The 25,974-nt window shown below is 61.6% G+C and overlaps 4 protein-coding genes across 11 annotated transcripts; all 4 read left to right on the forward strand.

Moving 5' to 3' along the window:
- Positions 1-480: 480 nt before the first annotated feature.
- LOC125319114 (STAM binding protein) lies at positions 481-13,580 on the forward strand. 5 transcript variants are annotated; one of them, XM_048290065.1, is made up of 10 exons: positions 481-670; positions 2,448-2,678; positions 6,847-6,922; positions 7,823-7,881; positions 8,426-8,759; positions 9,426-9,550; positions 10,298-10,435; positions 12,073-12,185; positions 12,518-12,617; positions 13,060-13,580. In XM_048290065.1, exons 1-10 carry the CDS (start codon positions 563-565, stop codon positions 13,114-13,116), a joined length of 1,341 nt encoding a protein of 446 aa, XP_048146022.1. In that variant the 5' UTR covers positions 481-562; the 3' UTR covers positions 13,117-13,580. The 5 variants fall into 5 exon arrangements, with proteins under 5 accessions (XP_048146022.1, XP_048146023.1, XP_048146024.1 ...); XM_048290066.1 differs by having other exon boundaries at positions 8,429-8,759; XM_048290067.1 differs by lacking the exon at positions 481-670 and having other exon boundaries at positions 7,823-7,918.
- Positions 13,581-14,248: 668 nt separating this feature from the next.
- Positions 14,249-17,514, forward strand: LOC125319113. Of its 2 annotated transcripts, XM_048290064.1 has the most exons (3): positions 14,249-15,639; positions 15,687-15,874; positions 15,922-17,514. In XM_048290064.1, the coding sequence occupies exons 1-3, from the start codon at positions 14,481-14,483 to the stop codon at positions 16,228-16,230; spliced, it is 1,656 nt and encodes a 551-aa protein (XP_048146021.1). In that variant the 5' UTR covers positions 14,249-14,480; the 3' UTR covers positions 16,231-17,514. The 2 variants fall into 2 exon arrangements, with proteins under 2 accessions (XP_048146021.1, XP_048146020.1); XM_048290063.1 differs by having other exon boundaries at positions 15,687-17,514.
- Positions 17,515-17,547: 33 nt separating this feature from the next.
- On the forward strand, positions 17,548-20,825 carry ACTG2 (actin gamma 2, smooth muscle). The gene is made up of 9 exons (XM_048290071.1): positions 17,548-17,637; positions 18,398-18,569; positions 18,657-18,785; positions 18,868-18,978; positions 19,501-19,585; positions 19,660-19,821; positions 19,905-20,096; positions 20,282-20,463; positions 20,568-20,825. Exons 2-9 carry the CDS (start codon positions 18,444-18,446, stop codon positions 20,709-20,711), a joined length of 1,131 nt encoding a protein of 376 aa, XP_048146028.1. The 5' UTR covers positions 17,548-17,637; positions 18,398-18,443; the 3' UTR covers positions 20,712-20,825.
- Positions 20,826-21,706: 881 nt separating this feature from the next.
- On the forward strand, positions 21,707-24,780 carry DGUOK (deoxyguanosine kinase). Of its 3 annotated transcripts, XM_048290218.1 has the most exons (7): positions 21,707-21,786; positions 22,470-22,582; positions 22,660-22,841; positions 23,277-23,424; positions 23,726-23,841; positions 23,946-24,045; positions 24,332-24,577. In XM_048290218.1, the coding sequence occupies exons 1-7, from the start codon at positions 21,708-21,710 to the stop codon at positions 24,419-24,421; spliced, it is 828 nt and encodes a 275-aa protein (XP_048146175.1). In that variant the 5' UTR covers position 21,707; the 3' UTR covers positions 24,422-24,577. The 3 variants fall into 3 exon arrangements, with proteins under 3 accessions (XP_048146175.1, XP_048146173.1, XP_048146174.1); XM_048290216.1 differs by lacking the exon at positions 23,726-23,841 and having other exon boundaries at positions 24,332-24,780; XM_048290217.1 differs by lacking the exons at positions 22,470-22,582; positions 23,726-23,841 and having other exon boundaries at positions 21,714-21,786; positions 24,332-24,780.
- The last annotated feature ends 1,194 nt before the right edge of the window (positions 24,781-25,974 follow it).

Raw genomic sequence — 25,974 nt, forward strand, 5'->3', positions numbered from 1 at the left:
TAACTGGGCTGGTTTTTAATCTCCTGTTTTTCCTTGCTCCCCCCCACCCCGTGCTTTTACAAGGAGTTTTTTAATCCAACGCTGTGCGGAGTCTGATCCACGAGGGATGCAGAGAATTCAAATAAACACAGACTCAACCAGAGCTGCAATAATCCTAAGGAAACGTCCTCGAGCATCCCTGTAACATTCAACAAAACGGGCTTTTGTTGATTTCTTCAACACATAATGAGAAATAGGATTCGGCCTGAAAAGATGAGATTTTTTTTCTCCTTTTTACCCACTTTTTGCTAAAGTAAATTTCCACGGTGTGCAAATTTGAGCCTGGGTGTGGAGCAGTCATTTCCTCCCGGACGGGCCTGAGGGGCCCGGCAGGGTGCGCGCTGCGGCTCTGAGCTGGGCGCGGGGGTCTCGGGCGGGGGCCTCGCTCCGTTTTGGGGTGAGAACGGCCGGGTTCGGGTGCTGCCCCTTTAAGGCGTGACGTCACGACGTACGACGTTCCGCTAAGGGAAAGGAAGCTGCTGCGCGGCCGGGCGGAAGCGGGCGGTGGGTGTTACATACCCGGATGTTAAGGCGGCTTCTCATTGGCTGCTGGCAGCGGGGCGGGGCGGTGCCCCGGCGGTTGGGGAAGAACCCGGAAGTGCTGAGGAGAAACGGCGGCCGCCCGCGCCAGGTCAGGGATGGGCCGGGGTTCGGGAGGTCCCTCCGGGACAGGGGGTCCTGGCCTCGGCCAGGGGGGTCCCTCTGATCATGGGGGACGGCTTGAGGCGCCGGAGCCGCGGTGCTGGGGCGTCCCGACCTGTCCCGAGAGACTGCGGCGGGAGGGCTCCGGTGGGGGGGGGGCCGGAGGGTCTCGCATGGAGGTCCGGTCTGGAGGGGTCTGGAATCTTCCCTTTAAGAAGGGGGACCCTCTCAGGAGTGTTGCGGCTGAAGGAGAATCCCGTCGCGGGGGTGGCTGTGGGATCCTGCGCCTCAGCGGTGCGGAGCGGCTGTTTGGGGGTGACGCTCCGGGGGGAGCCTTCCCTGCTCCCCCCTGCAGGGCAGGGGCTGGGGGGCTTGTGGAGCGCTCTGATTTTGGGGAGGGGTCCCTCTCTCTCTCCCGGTGAGCTGGCGAGGGTCTGGAGTTTGGGGGCTGCGGCTTGGGGGGGGGGTGGTCTGGGCAGTTCGTTTGGAGAGGCGCTGTGGGAATTAGAGGGGGGCTCGGGGGAGTTGCGAGGGGGGGGCGGTGTCTGTTGTGCCGGGGGAAAAGGACTGCGAGACTTGGCAGGGGTTATTCTGAGGCAGGGATGCAGAGCTGTGCCTTGAGGAGCGGCTGGAGCCGAAGCACCAGCAGGGCTGGGGGGAAGCTGAAGCCCCCCCTGAGCTGTGGCTTCGGCCTGGGAGCCTCTGGCGGAGCTGAATCCCACGGGACAAGAGGCTCCTGCAGGGCGTGGGCTGGGAAACGCGGATCTGCCTGCCCTCAAAAAGGGGCTCCCGCTGCGGGGTGACCCCCAGAGGGGCTCCCCTCCTCTCCCAGGGCCCGCTGGGCACCTTTCCCTCCCTCAGGAAGGTGCATGTGGCAGTCCCTGCAATGTCACAGGGAGTTTAACCCTTACCTTGGTCCAGCGTGGCTTTTCCGAGGAAAAACTGCTTTTGCTGGAGGAGGAGGAGTGTTGTGGAGGATTTCTGGGCTCGCTGCCCCTCAATCCTGGTGCTGCCTCCACCAGCTCCTGCTGTGGGGCTGTGGAGTTTTCCCACACGGATCAGGTCGTGGCGCATTCCTGGGGTGACGGGAGTGCCGCCCACAGCGCAGGCAGAGAGTGATGGCAAGTTTGGGATGGAGCCTGTTGGGTGAGGATGGGTCTGGGAGGATCCTGGTGCCGTCAGGAAAACGCTGCAGGGCTGAAACCCCGTGTGGAGCTGCTCTGCTCCAGAGTGGAACTCCCTCAGAACCAGTGGCACCCCAGGCTGGTGAGCAGCACTGGGGAGAAGCAGCGGGGAAGGAAGAGCTGCTTTGGCTGGGATTTGGAGGGGTGAGAGCTTGGAATCCACGTGCAGGGGCTGACCTTGAACGCGTTGTCTGCTTTTCAGGTTGAACAGGTGAATATCCGAGTGCTGTGCCCAAAAAGAGCTGGGCTTCTCAGGACATAGCTTGGCCCATGGATTAAATGCTTTCCTGCTGGCAGGGGGGTGATTTCTGTCAAGGAAAAAGAACCCTGAGGAAACTGGATGGGGATTGTCCCGTGCCAGTTCCTGTGCTCGGGAGCTGCACAGACTCCCCAGGGTTTGGGCACAGGCCCTGCCAGAGCTCCAGGAGCACTGGGACAGCGCTCTAAGGGACAGACTGGGATTGCTGGGCTGCCTGTGCAGGACCAGGGCCTGGACCTGCCCACCCTGTGGCTCCTCCACCTCGGGCTATCCCCTCTCCATCTCACCCCGGTTCTGACGTCCCTGCCTCCCTCCCGCCGCAGAGCCCGAGCACGGCCCATGTGTGTCACCATGCCCGGGCAGGGCAGCGCCAGCCTCCCGCCGGAGGAGCGCGTGCGGCGGCTGATCCGGGCGGGCAGCAGCGTGGAGGTGAGCGAGGACATCCCCCCGCGGCGCTACTTCCGCTCGGGCGTGGAGATGCTGCGCATGGCCACGGTGTACAGCGAGGAGGGCAACATCGAGCACGCCTTCATCCTCTACAACAAGTACATCACGTAAGAGCCGCGGGCTGCGGGGGGTTCCTGGGCTTGGGGAGGGGTGTTCGGAGCCTCTCCCGGATGCTGCAAGGTTTTGGTGAGCTGGGAGAGCTCCAGAACTCGGGGTTCTGGCCAGAGCTCTGCTGCTGAGGGGTGCCACAGCTGGTGGGACTGACCAGGGGATGTGGTAGAGGCGTGAGGCACAAACCCACAGGTGCAGCTCACAGAATCCATAATCCCAGAGTGGTTTGGCTTGGAGAGCATCCAGTCCAACCCCCTGCCAGGCAGGGGCACCTGGAGCAGGTGACACAGGGACACATCCAGGTGGGTTTGGAATGTCTCCAGACAGGGAGACTCCTCCCTGGGCAGCTCTTCAGGGCTCTGCCACCCTCCGTGGAAAGAAGTTCTTCCTCCTGTTGAGGTGGAGCTTCTCGTGGTTTATCTTACGGCCATCACTCCCTGTCCTGTCACTGGGCACCGATGGAAGGAGTCTGGCACCATCCTCTGACACCCCTTTGAGACACTGGTGTGTATGGGAATGAGATTCCCTTGGGAACCAGGCTGATCTTGGATTGCTCTGGCCCTCTGGAGACTCCTGTCAGCAGCAGAGATTTTATCCACCTGTAAGTCAAAGTTTGCAGGTGTTTCTGCACCTAAATTGGCCTCAGTTTTTCTCTAGGTTGGCCGTGACATCCTAGGGCTGGGCAGGGATCCATGGTCAGGGAGTTTTGTATCCCATATCTACTGGAAGGGTCGAGGCTGGGTTGTGGTTTCTCTAATAAAGGAGAGCCTGTTTTACTCAGGGACCACTCGGGGATTTATTTGCACACCTCAGGAGCACAGTCCAGCCCCCCCAACACAGCTGTGTGCCTGTTGGTGTTGAAAGGGATGGAAACTGTGATCCCAGCAGTACAGAGCCCTGTTCCTGTAGGCTTTTCCCCCTAAATCCGTCCCTCCTGCTTCCGCCTGGCGCCACTGCTGCGCTCTGTGCTCTCTCCCTGCTCACCCAAGCTGTGCCTGGTATCTCCGTGGGCATTTTCCCTCCCTGCCCTATGTGCAGGGTTCCTGCCCCTTAAACCCAACACATTTTTCTCTGATTAGCTTTCCTCCCCGCCTCGCACTTCCTGAGCTTTTATGGGCATGGTGGTGAGGGCCCTGGGAAGTGTAAAACCTTTGGGAAGCTTTCCAGGCCCCTTACGCAGCCTGGGCCGAAGGAGAAACTTTTTAACTAAACAAATGAACTTGAGGCCGTTTCATTGTAGCAGCCAGAGGTGCTGGGTTGTATTTCCAGCAGCTTTCAAACGCTCCTGGCATTTCCAGCCTGGCTGCTGGGCTGCCAGGAGGGTGGAAAACCTCCCCTTGGTGGGATTTCTCCAGGGCTGACGAATGTGAGCTCCTACTCTGGATTGTCCAAAGATAGGAACTTAATGCCACCGTCATTTCTTCCAGTGGAGATGGGAAGCTGGAGCTCAAGCCGTAGGTTTGATGTTTTGTAGGTGTCCTGATCCAGAGAGCAAGAGGAGGCACTGGGAATTTACTGAATTTGCTCTGCTCTCCCTTTCCTAGGAATGGGGCCAGGCTGGGGGAGCTGGGGGTGTTCAGCCTGGAGAAGAAAAGGCTCTGGGGAGGCCTTAGAGCCCCATCCACTCCCTAAAGAGGGGTTATAAAAAAGAGAGAAAAGGACTTTTTATACAGGCAGAGAGTGTCAGGCCAAGGGGGGATGGTTTTAAACTGCCAGAGGGCAGGGCTGGATGGGATATTGGGAAGGAATTGTTCCCTGGGAGGGTGGGAGGCCCTGGCACAGGGTGCCCAGAGCAGCTGGGGCTGCCCCTGGATCCCTGGCAGTGCCCAAGGCCAGGCTGGACACTGGGGCTTGGAGCTGCCTGGGACAGTGGGAGGTGTCCCTGCCATGGCAGGGGTGGCACTGGATGGGCTTTGAGGTCCCTTCCCACCCAACCCATTCCATGATTCTGTAACCATCTCCAGGACTTTTAGCACGTGTCTTGTCACCTCACAAGTCTTGCCTTGCTTTTCATCCTGAGCAGCTTCTTCTGCCTTGATCCGAGTGGGTGTTTCCCTTGGATCACCAGCAGGAACGCAGGGTTGGTTTTGGTAGGGCCAAATAAGAAGGAAAAAAGCAACAAGACACAACTTTGCTGTGGTGTTGGGGCTCCCTGGTTTGCTTGGCCCAGCTCCAGGGACTCGCAGGGGTGTCACAAGGGCCTCGAGAGCCACTGGCTTGGCCTGGGCACCGGAGCTGTGCTTAAAAACAGCCCCTGCTGGGGCTGCTCGGTGCCAAACAGCTGCTGCTGCGTTGGGCTCGGGGGCAGGCAGAGGTTTGAACCAGCAGCAAACTCCTGGCCACGGGAGCTGCAGGTTTTGGTCTTGCCAAGCCTCAGCAGGGCTGTCCATAGGAAACCTGAGCTGTTCCAGCCCTTCCTCTGCCCCATCTCAGCCTGCCACTGCTGCTCTTGTCCTGGAGTTTTCCTCTGGCTGCCTGAGCCCTCCTCTCATCCTCCTGCCCACTTTTTTCCCCCCACTTCCTGACTTGTGGAAACCCAGCTGTCTTTGCTGGTTTTTCCATCCTGCCCAGGCCAGCATCTGCTCTTAATCCTTCTTAATTAATCCCTTCCATTTTAATCTACGAGCTGTTGGCAGCGCTCGGGGCCTTGTTGTGCCTCCTCGGCACAGTGACCTACTTCACACCCCCGGCTGGGGCTTTGGGAGGGAGCCACGGCCCCTCCACGGCTCCCTCCAGGGCTGTGCCCTGGCTCTGCTGATCCTGCATCCTCGCCAGGAGCGTTCCGGGTGGCAAAAAGTCCTTCCTCGTCCCTGAGGGCTTGGAGCAGCTGGGTTTGTTTACTGCACACGCAGAGGTTTCTCAGAGTTTCTGTGCCCCCCTGAGTTTTTCCTGCTTGGCTCTGCTGGGTTGGTTTGTGCTGCTCTCTGTGGCGTGGTCTGGTCCTGTATTCCCTTGTTCCCTGTGCCTCGACAGGAGGCTGCTCTCCAAAGGAGCTGGAACATCCTCCTGTGGATGCTGAAGCAGTGCAGCCAAGAAGCAGGAGGGAGGGCAGGGATTTTAGGTTATCCCCAAAGCTTTGTGGATGGCCAGAGCCAGCAAAGCTGGGCTTGCAGGAGAGAAGGGCCTAGCTAAGCTCACCCTGAGCTCACCCTGTCACCGCTGGGGGCTTGGTCACAGATTAAATCGAGGTGTCTCAAGCCTGGGGAGCCTCAGAGAGCTGAGCCAGGGTGAACTGCCCTTTGTTTGTGGGATTTCCTCCTTGTTTTAGTGCTTGCAGAGCTCCACAGGAGGATCTCATTGTGGCCTTGCAGTGAGGCCCTGGCACAGGGTGCCCAGAGCAGCTGTGGCTGCCCCTGGATCCCTGGCAGTGTCCAGGGCCAGGCTGGACAGGGCTTGGAGCAGCCTGGGACAGTGGAAGGTGTCCCTGCCATGGCAGGGGTGGCACTGGATGGGCTTTAAGGTCCCTTCTAAGCCAACCCATCCTGGGGTTCTCTGAGGGGGAGAACAGTTCCCCCAGGTGCAGAGAAGCTGAGCATTAACCCGTTCATACCCACCCTGATTTCCCTCCCCAAAGCCAGCACGGAATTCTCCCTCCTGCCTGGAGTCCCTGGGGTGCTCAGGCTGCAGAGCCCAAAGGCTCCCGCTGCAGCAGCTGGGGCTGTTGGGAACTTGCTTTTAACTCACCTGCAGGTTTTCCCTGTCCAAGGTCTGAGGTAATTTCCCCTCGTGCACAAACTCCTTGTCCCTCGGTGCGTGAGGATGGTGAGCTCTGAGTCAGCAGAGTCCTTGAGCTGGGGTGGAATCCCGGGATGCTCCCAGGTGCCGGCAGGTGCCCGAGCGCCTTCCTCAATCACCTCTGTGTCCTTGGTGGTTTAGACCAGCTTATTAATGGTTCTCTTCAAAACAAATGTGTTTATCCCTGAGGATCATCTCTGGAGGCCAGGTGGAAGGGAAACCTGTGTGGGGCACTGCCTTGGGATCAGGCAAGATCCTCCTGAGTGCTGTGCAGAGCTCCAGGGGCCGCTGTGGGATGGAGGGTTTCCTGCAGAAAGACAGACTGCCCTGATGGGGAGCACAGGGATCCCCCAAAACGCTGCTGAGTGTCCCGTGCCTCCTCCCTTCCTGCCCTGGCTCAGACCTGCGGCTTCTCTCTCGTTCTTCCAGGCTCTTCATCGAGAAGCTGCCGCAGCACCGCGATTACAAAAGCGCCGTCATTCCCGAGAAGAGGGAGACGGTCAAAGTAAGTGGGGACAGCGCCGGGTCTGGAACGGGAACGTGGTCGGGGTCATCGACCTTGGGCTTCCGTGGCTCTGGGATGAGTGGTCCCTACAAATACTGAGAAACCTTGGCCTGGCCAGGCAGTCCTGACCCCTTGGGATTCAGGTCTGGGCCCCTCACTCCAGGAAATCCATTGTGGGGCTGGAGCCCCAGGAGCGGCTGAGGGAGCTGGGAAGGGGGCTCAGCCTGGAGCAAAGGAGGCTCCGGGGGGACCTTGTGGCTCTGCACAAGTCCCTGACAGGAGGGGGCAGCCGGGGGGGTCGGGCTCTGCTGGCAGGGAACAGGGACAGGAGGAGAGGGAACGGCCTCAGGCTGGGCCAGGGGAGGCTCAGGGTGGATACTGGGGAAATTCCTTCCCCAAAAGCATTGTCCGGTCCTGGCACGGGCCTCCACCATCCCTGGAAGTGTTTCAAAACACCTGGGGATGTGGTTTAGGGGTGGACACGGCAGCGCTGGGGGAATGGTGGAACTTGATGATCCCGGAGGTATTTTCCAACCTAAACAATCCCACGATTCTCTGAGTTATGGTTTGGGGGGTCCTTACCCCGTTGCACTTGCACTGGACTGGTGTCCAGTTTACTTCCTTTTGAGCCCTGGGGTGTCCTTTCTTCCCTGTTCAAGTCCCTGCTTTTTAAAGACCACGTGGCTTTTCCATGTGTGGATGTTCAAAGTGGTGATATTCCAGGGAATCCTTAGAGATTCCTCAGCCACAAGAAGCTACAATTCCCAAGAGGAAAGCGCAGCCCTGCCTGAGCTCTTGCTCGGTGATTTTGGTGGTGGGATTTTGGACCCTTCAGCTGCTCAGGTTTTGTTTTTCTTGCCTTGGGGCTGCCCCGCTCTGACCCTGTGTTTCCTCCTCCAGAAACTGAAGGAAGTAGCCTTTCCCCGAGCCGAAGAGCTCAAGGAGGAGCTGTTAAAGAGGTACGCCAAGGACTATGCTAAGTACAAGGAGCAGGAGGTGAGTGACAGGAGACTGGAGGCCTGTGCTCCTCAGGAGCCCCTCAGCCTCACAGGGTTTGCAAGGGGGCAGCTCTCCAGGGCTCCCTGGGTGCTCGGGAATGTCCCCAACTTCCAGGCTCCAGGCTCGTCCCCTGCTGTCACCGTGGGTGGCTCTGTCAGAGGTGTCCCTGGCTCTGGGGTTCTGTGGGCAAAGCAGACGCTCAGGGCAAGTGGGACTTTAGGGACAGGATGGGGGGAAATCAACCTGGGACTGTAATTCCGTGGAAGAGGGAGGGGAAGGCAGTGGTTTTCTCCCTTCAGTGCAGCTGGCTCTGGATCTGTGCTCTGCAAGCTGAAGTTTCCTTGCAGAAAACGCTGTTTGCTGGTGACCTTTTGCAGAGCCTTTAGAAATAACCTGGGGATGGCTGGGGGTCTGCCCCGGGCTCCTCTCTGCTCCTGTCCCTGGGTATGTTTCTCCTCGCAGCAGGACGCAGAAGGGTAATTTGCACACCCTTTGGCTTTGCAGCAGCAGCTGGAGGAGGAGAAGACTCGGGTAGCCCTGATGAAGCAGCAGCAGGCAGAGCAGGAGCAGTTCCATGCCTTCGAGGAGATGATCCGGCGGCAGGAGCTGGAGAAGGAGCGCCTGAGGATAGTGCAGGAGTTTGGAAAGCCAGAGCCGAGTCCCCAGTGTGTGGATGGACCCCTCATCCCTGGCGTGGAAAAGCCCCCAACAGATTTAACCCCAAAGGTTCCGGCCTCTCCAGTTCATCCAGCGAGTCCATCAGCGGGGACTGTCCCATCCAAACCTCCTGTTGTGGACAGATCTTTGAAGCCCAGTGCTTTGGGGAGCACGGAGAGCAGTTAGTACCTCTTGGAGCATCCCTTCTCCCTGCTGGGGCTGAGCCAAACACGGCCAATTTCTCTGGGAGGCTCTTGGAATTATGTGATGGTGGCTCCGTCCCTCGTGGAGGTTTCCTCTCCCAAGATGTCCGGTGAACGCTCACAGGGCTGGGGAGAACTGTCTCCTCTTGGGAATGTGCCCTCCCTGCTTTTCCAGCCCAGTCACTCTGCTGTTCCAGGGTCTGCAGCCTGTTTGCCTTTTCCTTGATCCAAATACTTCTTGAAGATTGGGGTTTAGTTCCTGGCTGGGCTGATTGAATCCTCCTCCTGACCAAATTCGACTAAATGTGGTTCCAAAACACTCATTCAGACGTGTCCAGTGGCTGGGTCTTGCCCAGTGACACGTCCTGCTTTAAATAATGTTTGCTAAGCGTGTGTGGTTTCATTTTTGCTAACCAAACACTCCTTTTGACACCCTGCTGAAGGATCCTTCCCCTGCTCTGAAAGAGCTGGTGCCTGTCCTTTATCAGTGTCACAGTGACACATTTCTCTGTGCCCGCCACTGCAAGGGGAGTTTATCTTCCCAGAAGGATTTTCTCAGTCTCATCCTCTCAGATCCTGCCCTGAGGGACCATTTCTCCAGCGTTCCTGACTCTTTGCTCCCTGTGCTCCCCTTCTCCCCGCAGATGCAGGTGTGGATGTCCTTCGCCAGGTCATTGTCCCCAGAGAGCTGTGCCAGAAATTCCTGCAGCTGGCTGATGCCAACACCGTGCGGGGTGTGGAGACCTGCGGGATCCTCTGCGGGAAGCTGGTAAGGGGACAGCCCCAATGGAGACCCCAAAAGGGGCACGGGGACTGTTTATCACAGTGTCATGGCTTTGGGAATGGCTCAAGGACCCTGATTTTTGTCCTGGAATTCTTCAGTGTGGTTTCAGGCTTCCATGGGAGTGCTAGGGATGATGTGCCTCTCCCTTTCCTCGTTTCCAGGTTGGGATTTCCCCACCCTGAGTGAGGTGCCAACCTGAGTCCCCATTCAGCTTCCTCTCTCCTGTTGGTGACATTCCTGGTGGCATTCCTGGTGGCAGGCAGCTCCGGGCACTTGTCCTTTGGGTGTCCCAGCTGGTGACCCTCAGGCAGACGAGGCTGACAGGACACTGCTGTCCCCCAGAGTTTGCGTGCCCAGGTTTTGTCAGCAGCTCCAGCCCATCTGCCCTGAGTCACTCACACAAGTTTGCTTTGAAATGAAGTTGTTTGATGTAGCAACTTCCTGCAGTCCAGCTGCTTCCAGACACTGGGGATGGTTTAGGGATGAGGCATCATCCCCTTTTGAGTGGAGAGCTTGGTTTGGGGGGGTGTCCAGGACTTCTCTGAGCTCCTGTGGGGGCTCTGCACAGCAGGGAGAGTGAAACAGGGAGAAAATCCTGCGACTCCTTTGTCAGTAACTTGGAGCTGCACCTGCAAACAGGTGGTGGGTGCATCCCTGGGCTTGTTCCCAAGGCTTGGGAAATTCCCTCATGTCCGGGGAATAACAGCCTCCTGTGCTGCCACTGCCTTGCAGATGAGGAACGAGTTCACCATCACCCACGTCATCGTCCCCAAGCAGCTGGGAGGCCCCGATTCCTGCACCACGGAGAACGAGGAGGAGCTCTTCATCATCCAGGACCAGCACGGCCTCGTCACTCTGGGCTGGATCCACGTGAGTCTCCTTCCCCTGGCACTTCCCTGGCCTCCAGCACGAAGGGGAAGGGCTGGTGGAGCAGGGCTGAACTTACTGGAGGAGATGGCAGGGAATGGGCAGCAGCCTCTGGTTGCCTTTCTCCCTCTGGTCCAGTCTCGTTCACTACTCTGATGGAGAAACCCAGGCCTGGTTTATGTTTGGGTCCCTTCCTAAAGCATCAAGCCCTCTGAAAGGGAGAGAGGAAAGGTTTAGACGAGATATTGGGAGGAAACTCTTCCCTGTGAGGTTGGAGAGAAGCTGTGGCTGTCCCTGGATCCCTGGGAGTGCCCAAGGCTGGGTTGGATGGGGCTTGGAGCAGCCTGGAGCAGTGGAAGATGTCCCCTGCCATGGTGGGGATGTCACTGGATGGGCTTTAAGGTCCCTTCCAGCCCAAACCCTCCTGGGATTCTATGGAAGTGGGATCTTGGACATGAAACTCACATTTCCTCCAGCTAAAAGCCGACTCCAGCGGCGCCGTGGGGGCATCCCAAGCTCCCCTGCCAGAGGGACACCTCTCCCCCGCTGGGTCCCTGTGCAGTCCTGCCTTGCAGGCAGCCCTGCGTGCCCTGCTGTGAGCTGTGCCAGTCACAGGCTCCTCCCTGGCTGCCCTGCTGTCCCCACGGAGCCTTTGGCAGTCGGAGCCGTGCCAAGCAAATCGTTCAGAGCTGCTGAGTAATCTCTCGAAAGCAGCAGCTGCCCCAAGGGCTTGGACAAGGAAATGCTGCTGCTCCAAGTGGCTGCTCCAAGGCCACCTCTGCAGTGACAGCCCTGCCACGCTCTGGGACCCTCCGGAATTCCTTTGGCCCTCCTTGGCAAAAAAAAAACCAAAACAAGCCCAAGCAGCAAAAGGAGCAAGAGCTTCCATCAGGAGTTAAGGTGTGAAATGTGGCTGTCAGCAGGAGCTGGGTGAGGTGGTGGTGGTCAGGGGTTGTGCAGCCCTCCATGGAATGTGATATCCTCCATGGAATGTGATATCCTCCATGGAATGTGATATCCTGCAGTGCTGTGGCACCCCGGATGGGCTGAGCCCCTGGAGCTGCACTTGAGGAACGTGTGAAGTGCCCTGCAAGGACCGTGGTTGTGGCTTAAAGGTGTGATTTTTCCATGGAATGTGGCAGGAATGTAGAGCTCCTTTTGTAGGCAACTCCAAATGGAAAAGAGGAGCACGGCTGGTTTAGGATAATCCAAAAAAAGGGGCTCCGAGAGAGCTGGAAGGGACTTAGGACAAGAGCAGGGAGTGTGATAGGACACAGGGAATGGCTCCCCACTGCCAGAGGCAGGGTTAGATGGGGTATGGGGAAGGAATTCCTGGCTGTGAGGGTGGGGAGGGGCTGGGATGGAATTCCCAGAGAAGCTGGGAAGTGTCCAAGGCCAGGTTGGACGGGGCTTGGAGCAACCTGGGATAGCGGAAGGTGCCAGGGTTGGAACTGGATGGACTTTAAGGTCCCTCCAACCCAAACCATTCCATGAATTCCACTCCAGGTGTGCAGGTGCATCCCCTGTGCCCTGCAGGGAGCTGCATCTCCTCTATCCCAAGGTTCTCCTGGCACACCCGATCCCTTGGGATCAGTTTTCCGAGCCTGCTGTAACTGCTGTCCCCGTGTTGCCCGTTGCAGACCCACCCCACACAGACAGCGTTCCTGTCCAGCGTGGACCTGCACACCCACTGCTCCTACCAGATGATGCTGCCAGAGTCCATCGCCATCGTGTGCTCTCCCAAATACCAGGAGTGAGTAGGGATGCCAGCAGTGAGTCTGGAGGTGGGCTGGGAAGGCTTTTCCCTCTTCCCCTCTCAGATTCCTGGTGAGGGGATGAAGTGTCAGCTCACAGCTCACACCTGACAGCTCTTGGGAGCTGTTTTCAGGGGCCGTGTCTGGCTGCCCACCCCTGACACGAGGTTCAGGGCTGGGGAGAGGAGTTTCCCAGGAACTGAGGTGCCCCTCAGCCTCAATGTCTGCTCCTGCTCGAGATGAGCAGCCCCAAAGGTGCTCCTGGGGGCCCAGGGGGTGTGGCTGTCCCTGCAGAGGCTCGAGCTACAGCGCTGCTGTTCCTCTGCTCCAGGACAGGGTTCTTCAAGCTGACGGAGCACGGCCTGGAGGAGATCTCGTCCTGCCGGCAGAAAGGGTTCCACCCCCACCCCAAAGACCCCCCTCTCTTCACAGTGAGTGCCCCTGGGGCCGTGGGGGCTGTGGGGTGGGGAGTTGGTGTGTTGGACGCTGTGTTTGAATTAAAGCCACGCTGAGGTGCGGGGCTGTGACCAGGAGGCTCAGCCTGGCTGGGGCTGGTCTCCAGTTCCCAGAGTGGAGGTGCAGGAGCTTCCCAAGGTTTTCCAGCTGCTGGAAGTGTGGTGCAGAGCTCCTGGCTGCAGGAACAGGGTGAGGCAGCAGCCAAGGGCTGTTGGAGGGGGGGATTTGTGTTTGGGGCCTGCCGTGGTCGCTGTGTGGCACCGGGCAGGACCAGCGGATGGGGTGATCCGAGGAACTGGATCCGAGGGCTGTTCTGGGAAAGCACCGGCTGCAGGTTGTGTCAGGAGGTAGAGGAGACTCACCTGAGCTGTGGCAATATCTGAATAACCCCCTGTCCCCTCTTCTCCTCTCTTCCAGACCTGCAACCACGTGTCAATAGTGGAGAGAGACGTGGTGCTGATGGATCTCCGATAAGCCTCTTGCCTTACCCCTTCCCGGGAACCACCCACCGTCCTTTAGGCCTAGGGAATCGATTTTCTCCCTCCTGTAGCAGATGATTTCTACCGTGTAGTGATCCCTCCCTTCCCTCCCCCGCGCTGGAGCTGGATCCCTGCCCTCTGCAGAAGCCCCTGGAACCTCCATGCCCGGCGTGGGGCTGGCGGATGGGGCTGGAGCTCCAGGTGTGGGGAGGAGCCATCTGGGAGCTCAGAGACAGAAGCCAACACTACTGCAGTCGTTCAACTCCAATCCACGGCTCGAGCGGCCTCCTGGGGATGTTCCCCGTGCCTTGCTGCAACCCTGAGGTGTGGAAACCTCTTCAAGTGCTTTTGGGACTTGCCCAGTTTAACCCATGCCCTGTTTCGTCCCTGTTTCCCAGCTGCTTGGTCTCAGCACAGCTTCCAGGAGCAGATAAATCTTTCCTGCAGTTTAAAGTCCAACCTTGCTGACCCCTCTGAGCCCCACACGAGCTCAGTGCTGCTTCCTGGTGCTCGTGTGTCTCTCTGGGGAGGGAAGAGGGCCCGACCTCCTTTGGGATCCCTCTTGCAGCGTTTCAGGGCTGAAGATCCCTGGATGTGGCGCTGCTTTGCACCATCCCAGCAGCGTTTAGGGGTGTCTGGGCACTTCATCCCTTCTCCTGGCTGGGGGATGCCCTGGTGTTACCAGGAGGAGCTCGGTCTCCTGGCCGCCATCGCCGCTCCAGGATAGGATTCCAACAGCTTTGACCACTTCCATCCTCACGGATCCCTGTGCCTGATTGCCTCTGCACATCCCAAAGCAGCAGGAAGCCTGTCCTTGCCAAACCCGAGTGCTCCGTGACGTCGCTGTTGTGTGGGACCCTCCTCTGAGGTGCTTTAGTCGGGTGCCAAGCCGAGATTTTCCTCCCCTGTGCTCCGTGCCGAGCCCCTGCCCTCGGGGGGGGAGGGAAGCAGCAGCATTCCAAGGTGGGAAGCAGCTGTGCCGAGGGCTGGGCTGGGCTGGGCTGGGCTAGGTGGCACATGGCCGAGCGGGGAGGGGAGCGGGCTGGAGCTGCCTTCCCACCTGGCGAGCAAACATCGCCGTCCTTCTGTCGTGTGCTTGTACACCCAGCCCCCCGTGGTGTTCCTTGGGCGCACATGGATGGGATTATCCGGGCCGGGCCTCCTGTGCCACTGGTTTTCTTTGAGCTCTGTCTGTGGGTTGGGGTCTGGCTCGGAGGGAATCCATCCCTGCGTGACAAGTGCTGCTCCCAGCTTTTCCCAAGTCGCTTTTGGGAACAGGCTGGCCCCGGGGGTGGGAGGGGAGCGAGGGGCCTTCGGGGCGTCTCTGGGAACTCATTTCAGACCTAATTAATTTAAACCATGCTCGGAAGGGGGGTGCAGTTTCCGTGTAGGATTGTTCATCCCGCAGCTCTCCACAGCTCAGAGCAGCTCCTCACCCCGAGGGCTCCCCCGGAGCAGCGTGGGGACACAAAGTGCAAAATTACATCTTGCAAAGCAGCAATTCCTTCAAATATGTTGGGAATATCCCAAGGGATTTATCCCAGCTCCACATCCCTGCAGGTCTCAGGTCTGAGCCGGCTCCAGGAGAGGAGCTGGTGGCACATCACCACTTTTGTGTTGTCCCAGGGACTGACAAACCTTCCCAGGGAATTTTCCATGTTCCTTGGAGCAGGGTGTTCCTCAGGTCAGGGCCCAGCTGCTCCGAGTGCTCCCAGCTTTTTCATCCCTTTTTTTTCACCCCGAGTCCCTGAGTCCTCCCTTTGTGTGTCAATGTCCTGGCGCTGCTGCCCGTGTCCCACGAGCCCACCCTGGCTCTCCAGCTGTGCCAGATGTGGCTGTCACACCTTCACATCGCCCAAAATGAGGTTGGATTTGGGAGGAGCTGAAAGCGAACATGAGCTACGCGTGGCAGGAATGATTTACTGGGGCAGGAATGATTTACTGGCTGTAACAACGCGGGTCGTGTGTCCTGGGGGGTTCCTGCAGGCAGGGAGTGATGCTTATCTCCACCTCAGGAAAGGGAACGGATCCAAATCCCTCTCACCATCCCTCTTATCGTGGTTTGCCCATCCTCAGCAGCATCCCGAGAGGCTCCAAGCACGAACATTCCCCCCGAGGGAGGTGCCGAGGGCTGGGCCGGCGCCGGGAGTTTTGAAACGCAGCGGCCGAGCAGGGGTTGCCCCCTCCTCGTCCCACGCTGCTCCCGGCCTCGCCTGTGCCGTGGGATGCCTGGCGTTCCTGCGAGCATCCCGGGGCCGCCGGCCGCTGGATTGGCTGCGGGGGCCAAACCTTGCCTTTTTAGGCTGCGCGTGGGCTCCCGCTCGGGGCTGCGCTGCCGCCGGCCCCGCTCCGGCCCCGCCGTGGGCCGGCGTGGTCGGGATCCCACAGGGATGGGGGAGCCTGGAGCTGACCCGTCCCCAGCAGGAGCGACGAGTCCCGGAGCTGCTGAGGGGTGTCCGGGGTCGGTGTTCCCCGGTTTGCACCAGCTCAGGGGTCAGGGAATGTCCCCCTGCCTCGGGTCGGGATGGGATCCTGCCGGGATTTGGGAATGTCCCCCTGCTTCGGGTCGGGATGGGATCCTGCCGGGATTTGGGAATGTCCCCCTGCCTCGGGTCGGGATGAGATCCTGCCGGGATTTGGGAATGTCCCCCTGCCTCGGGTCGGGATGGGATCCTGCCGGGATTTGGGAATGTCCCCCTGCCTCGGGTCGGGATGGGATCCTGCTGGGCTTTGGGAATGTCCCCCTGCCTCGGGTCGGGATGGGATCCTGCCGGGATTTGGGGATGTCCCCCTGCCTCGGGTCGGGATGGGATCCTGCCACCGACTCCGTGCGACTCCTGGCACAGCCGTGCTCCTCCACAGGGGACACTGCCGCTGTTGCCTCCATCACCCCCCTTCTCCCACCCCCGCTCTGTTTGGTTTGGGGATCATTTATTTTAAAGGGGTTTTTTTTCCAACATGTCATATATGGCAGCCTTTCCCCCTCGGTGACCTCATGTTTGGCGGGGACCCAGCCGGGCTGGGATGTGAGGTGGCAGCGGGACCCCGGGGCTGGGGGCGTGGGGGGGTCACCAAGTGCCCGGCCAGGGGACAAATCCAGCCCCTGTGAGCTGCGTCACAGGGAAAGGGAACAGCCTGGCAGAGCCATCCCTGGGTGATATTGGAGCTGTGAACGGACTGGCAGCGCTGGGGGACCCCGTGTCCCTGTCCTGCTCCGGGGGTGACAGCCCAGGTGGGACAGAGCCATCCCTGGGGGACATTGGAGCTGTGAACGGACTGGCAGCGCTGGGGACGCCCCGTGTCCCTGTCCCTGTCCCTGTCCTGCTCCTGGAGTGGCAGCCCAGAGCCCGCTCCCTCCCTCTGGCACCATGGGGCCCACCAGGACCTTCCCTTGGTCCCTTGGCTGCGGTGGGACGCTGCAGCTCCTTGTCACTGCTCCAGTGCCGGGATGTCCCTGCCCCGGGCACAGCTCGGGATCAGCCTGGGCCCCCCCGTGCCTCAGTTTCCCTCGAGCCCCGCGAGCTCTGGGGGGTGACTCCGGGGCATCTCTCCTGCCTCCCCTGGGTGCTCCGGGAGACTCCCTGGTGAGGGCCCGTTGTCCTTAAAAAGGCAGCCGGGAGCTCGGGAGCTGCTGGTTGGCCTCTGCCAGGGCCAGGGGCCTCTGCGGCTCCGCTCCCACTGCCAGGGCTCGGCCGCAGGGCTGGGGGGTGGCCCCGGCGCCCCCGAGCTGTGTCCGGGCAGGGGGGCTCGGGGACAGCACCCACCCGGCCCCTGGAGGGGTCTGAGCTCATCCCACCCCCAAAATCCCCCGGCAGGGATCAGCACTGGGTGCAGCCGCAGCGCGGGGTCGGGATTCGGACCCACAACTCCCGGCCACAACTCCTGGCTCAGGCTGAGGATTGGGGGCACGAGGGGCTTTGGGACACCAAAAGCCCAAAAACGGGGGCGGGGGCAGAAAACCACAGGGAGAGGCAGCTCAGAAGCGCTGGATGCCAGGGCTGCGGGGGGAACCGAGGCCGGGAGGAGGCGAGGCACCAACCCCGCGCGTTTCCAGCATCTCAGCGATGCCAAATTCCCATCCCGGCTCCGGGGTGTCCCCACGGCGGAGCCCCAACACCCACCTCCACCCGGGTGGGGTTTCTCCACACGCTCCCCAGGAACTGGGGTCACTCGCACCTCCTTTTTCCGAGCCCGTCGCTTATAAGGACTTGTGTCTCGCTTGTTTATCGGAGCGGAGCATAAAAGGAACGTCCTCACAACGGGGCCGCTGCCTCCCAAGCATCCCCACATCCATTTTCCTACAATAATTAACCGTGCTGGGTCCTACCACCAGCCCAAGGTCAATTTAATGAAATAAAACACCTTATATGGCCATATGGCCAACACACCATCACTGAGCCTATTTAGGGTCTTTGTTTAGAGAGGATCCGCCTCTGAGGTTCCACGGGCTCGCTGGTATTTATACCCACGGCACATCGGGGCTCGGTCCCAGAGGAAAGGAGCTCTCGCCTCTGTGGTGAGTACTGCCCTGCCCAGCCCTGCTTCCCTTTTTCCTTGGAGGAGAGCCGGCAGGAAAAAAACACCCGGGGTGGTTTTGGGGTGCCCCAGCATTTATGGGGTGGCCCCAGCTCGGTTTGCGTGGCACAGAGGGGGTGCCGACCTCGGCACGACCCCGCAGCTGGGGGCCTCCCAGGAGGTGACGAGAGCTGGGCTGCGGCCAAAGCAGGTTGTGCTCTTGTAGAAATCCCCGTGATTTGGGTTTTTTTGGTTTTTTGGGCTCCTGCAAGGTTTTGCCTGTTTCCCTCTGGATCTGGGAGCCCGTCCTCTGGTGCAGGGGGCACCCCCGGGAAGGGCCTTCTCTTTTTCTCCCCATTTTTGGGAGTGGATGCGAGGTCAGAGCAGCAAAAGGCTGCTGAGACAGAAGTGGCTGAGAGGGCATCACCTGCCAACCCCTGCCCGCTTTTGGGGGGCACCAGCCGGGCATGGCAGCACCGGAGCTCCCCGGGGAGCACGGGCAGGAGGCTTTGGCACCGACTTTGGGCACCGGCTGGAGAAGGATGGAGAAGCAGCATCAGCGTGGAGCAGCACCCACGGGGAACCAGCATCACGCCCCTCCCAGCATCGCTGCGCCGGGGTCAGAGCGTCCCTGGAGGATTTTGTGGGGCCGCCCATCCCCAAGGACTCCAACACTTCCAACCACAGCGCCGGACGCGGTGCCGCGGGACAAACCTCGTCCCCCAGCCGCTCTCTAACGCCGCTTTCCCCCCTCGCCACAGCTTTTCCCCCAGGTCCCCCTGAGCACCAAGCGCTGCCGGCCCCACCATGTGCGAGGAGGAAACCACTGCCCTGGTCTGCGACAACGGCTCCGGCCTCTGCAAGGCCGGGTTCGCCGGCGACGATGCCCCTCGTGCCGTCTTCCCCTCCATCGTGGGGCGGCCCCGGCACCAGGTGGGTACCCGGGGGGGGCCGGGGGCTGCCCCTGCCCTGCTCTAATCACCGCAGCGTGGCTAACGAGGCCTCTCTCGCCGGCGTTAGGGTGTCATGGTGGGCATGGGGCAGAAGGACAGCTACGTGGGCGACGAGGCGCAGAGCAAGAGGGGGATCCTCACGCTCAAATACCCCATCGAGCACGGCATCATCACCAACTGGGACGACATGGAGAAGGTGAGACCCTCCCGGGATGGGGAGCGGGCGTCAGCCCCACCTTCGGTTTGGGGTAAGACGCCAACTCTTTGCCCGGCCTTAGATCTGGCACCACTCCTTCTACAACGAGCTGCGTGTGGCCCCCGAGGAGCACCCGACCCTGCTCACCGAGGCACCCCTCAACCCCAAGGCCAACCGCGAGAAGATGACCCAGGTACGGCACTGCAGCGCCCTGGGGATGGGGCTGGACCCTCCAAAACCACAGGAAGGGCTGGGGGATTTGGGGGTTTTGTGGGGGGCAGTTTGGTGCTTGGATAAGGGCAGAGATCCCCGTGGGAAGTTCGCGTGTGCCTGGTGGCCCCGGGGGTCTCTCGGCAGCACATGCGGGATTTGCCCCGCGAGGCACGGCCCCTCCACGGGTTCCCCATGGCCCCACGTGGCTCTGGCAATGCCGCACGGTTCCGTGCCGCCCCTTACCCACGTGCTCCCACACCACGCTCCGTGTTCCGCGGCGCGGCTCGGCGATCCCTGTCCCCTCTGCGCCCTGCACTGACCCCCGTGGCCGTGCAACGCCACCATCCACCCGCTGTTCCCTGCACTGCAGCGATCCCTGTGCTTTCCCTGCAGTGCCCCGACCCCAGGAAGGCACAGCCCCCACGGGTTGGGGTGGGGTGGGGTGTGCCGGTGACCCTCGTGCCCGCCTCTACCCCACTGCCCCTCTCCCTTTCCCTGCCAGATCATGTTCGAAACCTTTAACGTCCCCGCCATGTACGTGGCCATCCAAGCCGTGCTCTCCCTCTATGCCTCCGGCCGCACCACCGGTGAGTAGGGGACCATCGGTGATGGGGACTGAGCCAGCTCGGAGTGTCCCCCCTCACCTTCCCCCCCGTCCCAGGCATCGTCCTGGACTCTGGGGACGGCGTCACCCACAACGTGCCCATCTACGAGGGCTACGCCCTGCCCCACGCCATCATGCGTCTCGACCTGGCCGGCCGCGACCTCACCGACTACCTCATGAAGATCCTCACCGAGAGGGGCTACTCCTTCGTCACCACCGGTATGGGGCCGGGCAGGCGGGCTGGGTCACGGGGACCCCGCGGTGCCACCGGGTTGAGCCTCTCCCGCCGTCGTGTCCCGCAGCCGAGAGGGAAATCGTGCGCGACATCAAGGAGAAGCTCTGCTACGTGGCCCTGGACTTCGAGAACGAGATGGCCACGGCCGCCTCCTCCTCCTCGCTGGAGAAGAGCTACGAGCTCCCCGACGGGCAGGTCATCACCATCGGCAACGAGCGCTTCCGCTGCCCCGAGACCCTCTTCCAGCCCTCCTTCATCGGTGAGCCCGCCCCAATGCCCCCAGGAGTGGTTGCCCCATCCCCACCAGCAGGCAAACAGCTCCTGTGGGTGCTCTTTGCACCCCAAATGGTGGGGCAGACCCATGGGTGCCCCTGTGGCTCTTTCGGGGAGCCCTGAGGAGGGACGGGCGGGAGACAGGGAGCTGACAGCCCCCTCCCACCCCAGGCATGGAGTCCGCCGGGATCCACGAGACGACCTACAACTCCATCATGAAGTGCGACATCGACATCCGCAAGGACCTCTACGCCAACAACGTCCTGTCCGGCGGCACCACCATGTACCCCGGCATCGCCGACCGCATGCAGAAGGAGATCACGGCGCTGGCTCCCAGCACCATGAAGATCAAAGTAGGTGCTGGGTGACCAAACTGTGGCCACCAGCACCCCAGATCCTCTCCCGGTGTGGGTTTGGGGGGGATCAGGGGTGCACCCTAAGGGCTCTGTCTGCGCAGATCATCGCCCCGCCGGAGCGGAAGTACTCGGTGTGGATCGGCGGCTCCATCCTGGCGTCCCTCTCCACCTTCCAGCAGATGTGGATCAGCAAACCCGAGTACGACGAGGCCGGACCCTCCATCGTCCACCGAAAATGCTTCTAAGCCCCCTCCCCACCCCGCGGGGGCCCCCCGTGCCCAGGCTGGGGTGTCCCGCTCCTCCTCGGACCCCGCTGCTCCTCCCCACCGCCCACCGCGCATTAAAAAGCCTTTTCTCCAGGCTCTGCGCCTTTCCTGGGAGATCCGGGGCCGGGAGGGGCTGGGGGGGGACTGAGGGTGACGGGGGGAAGAGTGGGGCAGCCCTGACCTCGCGTTGGTGCCCACGTCCTGCTGCTGATGGCCTTGACTCTGCCTTGCTGCCCCCAACCCCACAGCAATGCCCTCAACCCCACGTGGGTGACCCCAACCCTGCCCTGATGCCCTTGACCACACATTGGTGTCCCCAGTGTCGTGTTGGTGCCCCTGACCCTTTGCTGATGCCCCCAGCATTGATACCCTCAGCCCCACAGTGGTGCCATCTTCAGGGGATGCCCCCAGCCCCACATCAATGCCCCCGACCCTGAGCTGGTGACCCCAGCCCCACACTGGGGACCTCAACCACGTGTCCACACCCTTGACCCTGTGTTGGTGACCCCTGTCCCGTGGTGGAGACCCCAATGTTGTTCTGGTAACCCCAACCCCGTGCTGGTGACCCCAATGTTGTTCTCGTGACCCCAACCCTGTGTTGGAGACCCCCAATGTCGTTCTGGTAACCCCAACCCCGTGTTGGAGACCCCAATGTTGTTCTGGTGACCCCAACCCCGTGCTGGTGACCCCAATGTCGTTCTGGTGACCCCAACCCCACTTTGACGCCCCTGACCCCGTGTTGGTGCCCCCCACCCCTCCTTTTGTGCCCCGCCCTCTCCCCCCCCACCCCCCGCATTGCTTGGACGTGCTGTGGGCAGCGTCTCATTTGCATTAATTACCATACTGCCCTCAGCCCCCCCCGTCCCGCCCCCCCCCGCCGCTGTTTCCGGCCCCCCGCCTTCTCCCCCGCCCACTTCCCGCGCGTTGACGTCACGGGGCGGTGGCGCGCGCTGCTGATTACCATATCATTAGCATATGACGCGGGAAGGCGGAAGCGGTGGCGGGATGGGGCGGTGCGGGGCCGCGCTGCGCCTGGCCCTGGAGGGAAACATCGGTACCGGGGGCGACACGGGGACAAAGGGAGCGGCGGGGGAGCGGGGGGATTTGGGGTGCGAGGGAGGGAGCGGGGGCGGCGCGGGCTGGAGCATCCCGGGCTGCGAGTCAATGTCCGTGGTTGGTTCTCAGTGCTGCGGGGGCACCCCAAAACCCCGCGCTCCTGGGAGGGGGGACACAAAGGCTCCCCCCGGGTTCCCGGGATATGGGGTGAGGGACACCCAGGCTCACCCCGTGTTCCCAGGGGCCAGAACAGGGGGACACCCAGGCTCGCCCCACATTCCTGGAAGCAGAGATGGAGGGACACCCAGGCTCACCCCAGGATCCCGGGATTTGGAGCAGGGGGACACCCAGGCTCACCCCATGTTTCTGGGATTTGAGGGGGGGACACCCCACATCCCCAGGGTCCAGAGCTGGGGGGGACACCCAGGCTCACCCCAAATCCCCACGGTCCAGAGCTGGGGAGGACACCCAGGCTCACCCCAAATCCCCAGGGTCCAGAGCTGGGGGGGACACCCAGGCTCACCCCAAATCCTCACGGTCCAGAGCTGGGGAGGACACCCAGGCTCACCCCAAATCCCCAGGGTCCAGAGCTGGGGGGGACACCCAGGCTCACCCCAAATCCCCAGGGTCCAGAGCTGGGGGGACACCCAGGCTCACCCCACTCTTCCTCCGCTCCCGCAGCCGTGGGGAAATCGACCTTCCTGAAGCTGCTGGGTGCCACCTTCCCGCAGTGGCACCTGGTGACAGAGCCCGTGGCACAGTGGCGCAAGGTGCCGGCCAGCAGCGCTGCCCAGGTAATGGCGATTCCGGCTGCGCCCGGGCCCCCGCCGGCCCCACACCGGCCCCCTCATCCCCCACCCTCCCTCCGCAGGCGTCCGTGGGCTCGGCCAACCTGCTGCAGATGATGTACCAGGAGCCAGCCCGCTGGTCCTACACCTTCCAGACCTTCTCCTGCATCAGCCGGCTGAAGGCGATGCTGGAGCCGCCGGACGAGGGGCCCCCCGGGACCCCCCACCCCGTGAGGGTCTTTGAGCGCTCTGTGTTCAGTGACAGGTACCCGGCACCCCAAAAACAGCAGGGAAAGAGGGATGAAAGGATGGGATGGGACAGGGAGCATCCGCAGCAGCCGGGTTGTGATGCTGGGTCCCCAGGGTAGCAGAGCCACCGTCCCCAGTGGCTCCCAGAGCGATGCTTTATTTCAGGAATGGGATTTTGGGGTAATTTGGGGGGTCTTTAATGATTTTTGGGGGCTGCCATATCCTCACCTATGCCCGGTGGCAGCGTGAAGCCCTTTGGGTGATGTCGGGCTCGGTGGGGCTGAGCTGTGCTGGGCACTGCACGTGCCCCAAATCAGGGATTTTCACCTCAATTTAACCACCTGCAGCTCCTCGTCGGTGCAAAAAAAGCCAAACAAACAAATGGCTGCGAAACCTCCTGGGCGTGGGGGGTGACGGAGCTGCCCGGTGCCCTCTCTCCATCCCTTCCCAGGTATGTCTTTGCCAAGAACCTCTTCGAGGCCGGGCACCTGCAGCCCCTGGAATGGGCCATTTACCAGGACTGGCACGATTTCCTGCTGCGGCACCTGGGGGCCCACGCCGCCCTCCACGGCTTCCTCTACCTGCAGGCCAGGCCCCAGGTGGGTGCCGGGTGCAGGAGGCGACCAGGCCCACTTAGATCCCGGCAGAATTGCCAAAATGTTGGGGTTTAACCAAAAGTCGCCGCCCTGGAGGAGCAGGGCCTGCTTCTCTTCCCATGGGAATGCCGGTGGGAGTTTTGCCGTGGATTCTGGAGTGGGTTTTGGGGAGAGGGGGCTGCAGCATCTCCCACGGTGCTGCTTCACTTGATGCCCACGTCCCTTCTCTCTCCCACTGACCTCCCATGTCCCTGCATCCCGTTATCCTCCCGTTTCTCCATCTCATCCGTCGATATCTGCCCAGACGTGCCTGGAGCGGCTGCGGCGGCGGGCGAGGAGCGAGGAGGGCGGGATCCAGCTGGGATACCTGCAGCAGCTCCACGCCCAGCACCAGCACTGGCTGGTGGACAGGACCACGGAGTGAGTCCCAATCCATGGCTGGCACCCTGGGCTGGGGCTTTGGGGTGACCCCCAGTTTGGGGGGTGGTTTTGGGGGGGTTTTAATCCCTCCCTCCCTCCTGCAGGATCCACTTTGCGGACGCGCAGCGCGCGCCCGTCCTGGTGCTGGACGTGGACAAGGACTTCGAGCACGATGTGGCCCTGCAGGGCGTCCTCATGGCGCAGGTGGGGTGGCACAGCCTGGTGGCTTCCCGGTGCCATCAGAGCCACGCTGGCTCCGAGCCTCCGCCTGCGCTTCAGTTTTCCTTGGAAAAAATAACTTTGGCATCGTGGGTCCGAGTTGGTTTAAACCTCAGGTGTCCCAGCGCCATCCCGGTGCCACCCCGGTGCCACCCCAGTGCATTCCTACACCATCACTGTGCCAGGGCCATGCCAGTTCCAACCCCACACCATCCCAGTGCCATCCCGGTGCCACCCCAGTGCCACACCCTCAGTCACGTTCTCCTTGCAGGTGGAGGCCTTCGTGGCATCCCTGAGCGCCGGCACTTCACCGTCACCTCCCGACCCTCTCGGAGCCGGGGAAGGGGCATCGTCCTCCTGAAGACCCCGATCCCAAGGACAAGGGACATGTCCTGGTCCCCAGCCGCGCCCTCAGCCTGTTTGTCCTGGACGAGGGGTGGATTTGAGGCGGATCCTCAGAGGCGCAGCCGTGTGAGGAGTTTTGGGGGCAGAGGGGGCTCCCCATGCTCGGGGGACCAGGTCCTTGCTGTGACCCCCCTCCCCACCTTTAGGGATCCCCGGCTGGGGGTGCTCCCTGAGGTTGGTTTCGTGCACTGGTTGAATTCCGACGGAAAATCCCCCGCGTTGAAGTTACACCCGACCCCCGTACTTTATTTTGTTATTTTGTTATTTTGGTTTTTTGTATCTAATTTTTTCCCCTTAAATTAAGATCAAATCCCTGCGGAGCTGCTCCGTGTCTGCGACCGGGGGGAGTGCAGGGTCAGGGCGGCTCTAGGGGGACACGGGGGGACATTATTCCCTCAGTTTTGGGGTGTTGTGATGGGGGGGGAGCAGTGCCCTGGGGCTCTCCCAGGTGTGGGTCAGGCTGGGCTGGATTTGGGGCAAAACGAAGGGGATTTGGGACCTGCTGGGGGGGGTTTGCTGGTGGGGGAGGGCATTGGGTCCTTTAGGGGGGACACCTAAAAGAGGGGGGGATGGTGCTCGGCCTTTAGTGGGGTTGTGAGACCCTACATAAACACGGGAGGGGCGGGGGACTGGGAAGGGGGGGGCGGGGTTGGCGTGGTGAGGGGGATTTGGGAGGCAGGAGGGGTAGGATATAGGGCCGGGAGGGGGGGGGAACCTGGGGTGGGATAACTTGGGGGGCTGTGGAGCAGGGTATGGGCGGCACAGGAGCCGGGCTGCCATCCCCGGGATTTTCCCCGGAGACCCTACAATAACACAGAGCGAGACCCGCACAGACCCCACTGGCGACCCTACAAAAACAACAAACAGAGCACCCACAGCTGACGGCCCTACAAAACCAGCGCGGTGCCGCAACCCCCCCCCCCCCCCCCCCCCCCCCCCCCACGACAATCCTATAAAAACAACCCGGCGCACCCCGACATCCAGCGACCCTACAACAACAACCCCAAACCAACAACGGCCCGGCGCACCCCCACACCCAACAACCCCACCACAAACACCCCCACACAACTCGCAGCCCCCTTCTCCCCCGCTCCCCCGGGCCAGCACCGGGGCCCCCCTTCCCGTTCCCCCCCGCCCCCCCCCACCGCCCCCGAGGCTCCGGGTGCCCCCCGGGTGCGGAGGGGGCTGGGGGGCGGCTGCGGGCGCTGCCCCGGAGCCCCCCGGCCGCCCGGCGGGTCCCCCCGAGCGGGCGCTGCAGAACAAAGGAAGCAGCAGAGCAGCAGCAGCAGCAACGTGCGGCAGCTCCGCCGCGGGTCCCCTCGGGGTGCCGGCGACATCCAGAGCCGCCCCCAGCCCCTCTGCGCCGTCCCCGCCGCCCCCCGCCGCCGGGCGAGCGCTCAGCTCCGGGGCGAGCCCCCGTTCTCAAGGGGGGGGGGGGGGGGCCGGACCCCTTTTTTTTTTTTTCCGGTAAACTCTCTTTATATCTGAATTTGGGGAGCTGGGGAGGGA

The sequence above is a fragment of the Corvus hawaiiensis genome, chromosome 36, assembly GCF_020740725.1.
Source record: "Corvus hawaiiensis isolate bCorHaw1 chromosome 36, bCorHaw1.pri.cur, whole genome shotgun sequence".
In the NCBI taxonomy this organism is placed as follows: Eukaryota; Metazoa; Chordata; class Aves; order Passeriformes; family Corvidae; genus Corvus; species Corvus hawaiiensis.

Coding starts and splice junctions, on each gene's coding strand:
- LOC125319114 (XM_048290065.1), top strand. CDS start 563: ATGTTAAGGCGGCTTCTCATTGGCTGCTGGCAGCGGGGCGGGGCGGTG. Junction 2,679..6,846: donor CTCTACAACAAGTACATCAC/GTAAGAGCCGCG, acceptor TCGTTCTTCCAG/GCTCTTCATCGAGAAGCTGC. Junction 10,436..12,072: donor TCACTCTGGGCTGGATCCAC/GTGAGTCTCCTT, acceptor TGCCCGTTGCAG/ACCCACCCCACACAGACAGC.
- LOC125319113 (XM_048290063.1), top strand. CDS start 14,481: ATGCTCGGAAGGGGGGTGCAGTTTCCGTGTAGGATTGTTCATCCCGCA. Junction 15,640..15,686: donor GGAATGTCCCCCTGCCTCGG/GTCGGGATGGGA, acceptor CCCCTGCTTCGG/GTCGGGATGGGATCCTGCCG.
- ACTG2 (XM_048290071.1), top strand. CDS start 18,444: ATGTGCGAGGAGGAAACCACTGCCCTGGTCTGCGACAACGGCTCCGGC. Junction 18,979..19,500: donor ACCGCGAGAAGATGACCCAG/GTACGGCACTGC, acceptor TTTCCCTGCCAG/ATCATGTTCGAAACCTTTAA. Junction 20,464..20,567: donor CCAGCACCATGAAGATCAAA/GTAGGTGCTGGG, acceptor CTGTCTGCGCAG/ATCATCGCCCCGCCGGAGCG.
- DGUOK (XM_048290216.1), top strand. CDS start 21,708: ATGACGCGGGAAGGCGGAAGCGGTGGCGGGATGGGGCGGTGCGGGGCC. Junction 23,425..23,945: donor ACCTGCAGGCCAGGCCCCAG/GTGGGTGCCGGG, acceptor TCCCTCCTGCAG/GATCCACTTTGCGGACGCGC. Junction 24,046..24,331: donor AGGGCGTCCTCATGGCGCAG/GTGGGGTGGCAC, acceptor TTCTCCTTGCAG/GTGGAGGCCTTCGTGGCATC.